Genomic DNA, 3,024 nt, shown 5'->3' with positions numbered 1-3,024 from the left:
TGCACTCCAGTCCGGGTGACAAGAGCGACACTCCCTCTCAAAAAAAAAAAAGCAAAAAAAAAAAAACAAAAAAAAAATGCTGGGCATGGTGGCTCATGACTGTAATCTCAGCAATTTGGGAGGCCAAGGAGGGTGGATCATGAGGTCAGGAGACTGAGACCATCCCTGCCAACACGGGGAAACAGCATCTCTACTAAAAATACAAAAATTAGCCAGGCATGGTGGCATGGGCCTGTAGTCCCAGCTACTCAGGAGGTTGAGGTAGGAGATTCACTTGACTCAGGGAGGCGGCGATTGCAGTGAGCCGAGATCACGCCAACACACTCCAGCCTAGGTAACAGAGCAAGACTGTCTCAAAAAAAAGAAAGAAAGAAAATCACAAAGAATCAACCAAGATTTTACTAATATACCCATTCAGTGTATTTGCAGAATACAAAAAATCATCACCCAAAATTAGTTGAATTTCCTTACATTTACAATAAATAATGTTAAAAGAAACTTATGAACACACTTCAATTTGCTATGAAACTTAAAGAAATACTTACAAATAAATTGAATTAAGGAGGTGAGAAGCTTGTACCTTGAAATCTACCTTGATCAAAAAAACTAAATAGACATATAACAAATATTGATGGATTGAAAGTATTAATATTGTTAAATGATTATTCAAACAAATGTGACTGAGATTCAACACATACCCACAAAAATCCCTATCAGTTTTTCTTAAAGAAACAAAAACACAGGCTGGGAAAAATGACTCACATCTGTTGGCCAGGCTGCTCTCAAACTCCTGACCTCAAGTGATCTATCCGCCTTGGCCTCCCAAAGTGCTGGGATTACAGGCGTGAGCCACCCTGCCTGGCCCAATCTTCTAAACATAAACACTTTAATGTCAATTAATGCTTGAACTCAATGTTAAGTCAACGCAAACTCAAGTCAATGCTGAATTGACTCTAATGCCAATTAATGTATGATGGTTTGCTATACTCATGGCATTGGGAACAATCATCTCAAAAATGAATTTTCTGATGTTCCTCAAGGAGTGACCTCGAACTGAAGACCTTGCCACACTGATGACATTTGTAAGATTTCTCTCCCGTATGGATTCTCTGATGGCTAATGAGGTGCGAACGTGAAGTAAAGGCTTTGCCACAATCATCACACTTGTGAGGTTTCTCTCCTGTATGAATTCTTCTGTTTTGCATAAGATGAAGCTTGACTGAAGACCTTACCACAATCATGACATTTGTAAGGTTTCTCTCTATTGTATGAGTTTGCTGATGAACTGCAAGGTATGAACAATGTCTGAAAAATTTGCCACATTTATCACACTTTTAAAATCTCTCTTCATTACGGCTTCTCCAATGATTTGCAATGGTTTTAGTGTTATTGAAGACTTTGTGGCAATCATTACATTAGTGAAGTTTCCCTACACCATGGATTGCCTGATGGTAAGTGTTGACTACCCACCAAAAGCTTTGCCACACTCATTACACTGGTACGGTTTCTCTCCAGTGTGAATTTTAGTATGTTGTGTCAGGTGTGAATCACACCCAAAATCCTTGTCACAAACTCTTACATTTGTAAGCTTTCTCTCCAGTATGAATTCTCCTGTCTTTTGAGACTTGATTTGCCACTGTAAACTTTGTCACATGCTTCACATTTCTAATGCTTCTCTCCAGTATGAATTCTATGATGACGTGCAAGCTTTGCTTTTCGATTAAAAACCTTGCCACATTCATTACACTTGTAAGGTTTCTCTCCGGTATGAATTGTCTTATGAATTACAAGGACTGAATTGTGACGGAAGGTTTTACCACACTCATTACACTTGTAAGGTTTCTCTCCAGTATGAATTCTATGATGACATGCAAGGTGTGCTTGTTGATTAAAAACCTTACCACATTTATTACACTTGTAAGGTTTCTCTCCAGTATGAAGTCTATGATGACGTGCAAGGTTTGCTTTTCGATTAAAAACCTTGCCACATTCACTACACTTGTAAGGTTTTTCTCCAGTGTGAATTGCCTTATGAATTTCAAGGGCTGAATTGTGACGGAAGGTCTTACCACATTCATTACACTTGTAAGGTTTCTCTCCACTATGAATTGCCTTATGAACTACAAGGGCTGAATTGTGACGGAAGGTCTTGCCACATTCATTACACTTGTATGGTTTCTCTCCAGTGTGAATTCTAGTATGTTGTGCCAGGTGTGAATCACGCCCAAAAGCTTTGTCACAAACCTTACATTTGTATGGTTTCTCTCCAGTATGAATTCTCCTGTGTTTTTCAAGGCTTGATTTGCGACTGAAAACTTTGTCACATTCTTCACATTTGTAAGGTTTCTCTCCAGTATGAAGTCTACGATGGCAGGTAAGGGATGACTTCTGACTGAAGGACTTGCCACACTCATTACACTTGTAAGGTTTCTCTCCAGTATGAATTGCCTTATGAATTACAAGGGCTGAAGTTCGACCGAAGGTCTTGCCACACTCATTACACTTGTAAGGTTTCTCTCCAGTATGGAGTCTACGATGGCATGTAAGGTATGACTTCCGACTGAAGGTCTTGCCACATTCATTACACCTGTAAGGTTTCTCTCCAGTATGAATTCTCCTATGTCTTTGAAGGTTTGATTTGAAACTAAAAGCTTCGTCACATTCTTCACATTTGTAAGGTTTCTCTCCACTATGAGTTCGCCAATGAACTGCAAGGTACGAACGATGTCTGAAAAATTTGCCACATCTATTACACTTGTAAGATCTCTCTTCATTATGGATTCTCCAATGATTTGCAATAGTTGTAGCATTACTGAAGACCTGGTGACAATCATTACATTTGTAAAGTTTCCCTATACCATGGATTGCTTGATGGTAAATAAGTGCTGACTGCCCACGAAAGGCTTTGCCACACTCATTACACTTGTAAGGTTTTTCTCCAGTATGAAGTCTACGATGGCGTGTAAGGGATGACTTCCGACTAAAGGTCTTGCTGCATTCATTACACTTGTATAGTTTCTCTCC

The 3,024-nt window shown here is 39.4% G+C and overlaps 1 protein-coding gene and 1 pseudogene across 2 annotated transcripts; both read right to left on the bottom strand.

The window, feature by feature from the left end:
- Positions 1–593: 593 nt before the first annotated feature.
- LOC108521698 (putative zinc finger protein 137) lies at positions 594–1,636 on the bottom strand (annotated as a pseudogene). The gene has a single exon (XR_001883244.1). The product of XR_001883244.1 is annotated as a putative zinc finger protein 137 (transcript).
- On the bottom strand, positions 1,569–3,021 carry LOC108521697 (zinc finger protein 845; the record flags this gene model as incomplete). Its single annotated transcript, XM_017861657.1, has 1 exon — positions 1,569–3,021. A coding segment is annotated over one exon (1,356 nt), but the record flags the coding sequence as incomplete, so codon positions are not given.
- Positions 3,022–3,024: the final 3 nt, after the last annotated feature.

Source organism: Rhinopithecus bieti, unplaced genomic scaffold, assembly GCF_001698545.2.
Source record: "Rhinopithecus bieti isolate Rb0 unplaced genomic scaffold, ASM169854v2 scaffold_62787, whole genome shotgun sequence".
Classification (NCBI taxonomy): Eukaryota; Metazoa; Chordata; class Mammalia; order Primates; family Cercopithecidae; genus Rhinopithecus; species Rhinopithecus bieti.
This window is presented reverse-complemented; position numbering and strand designations above follow the sequence as displayed.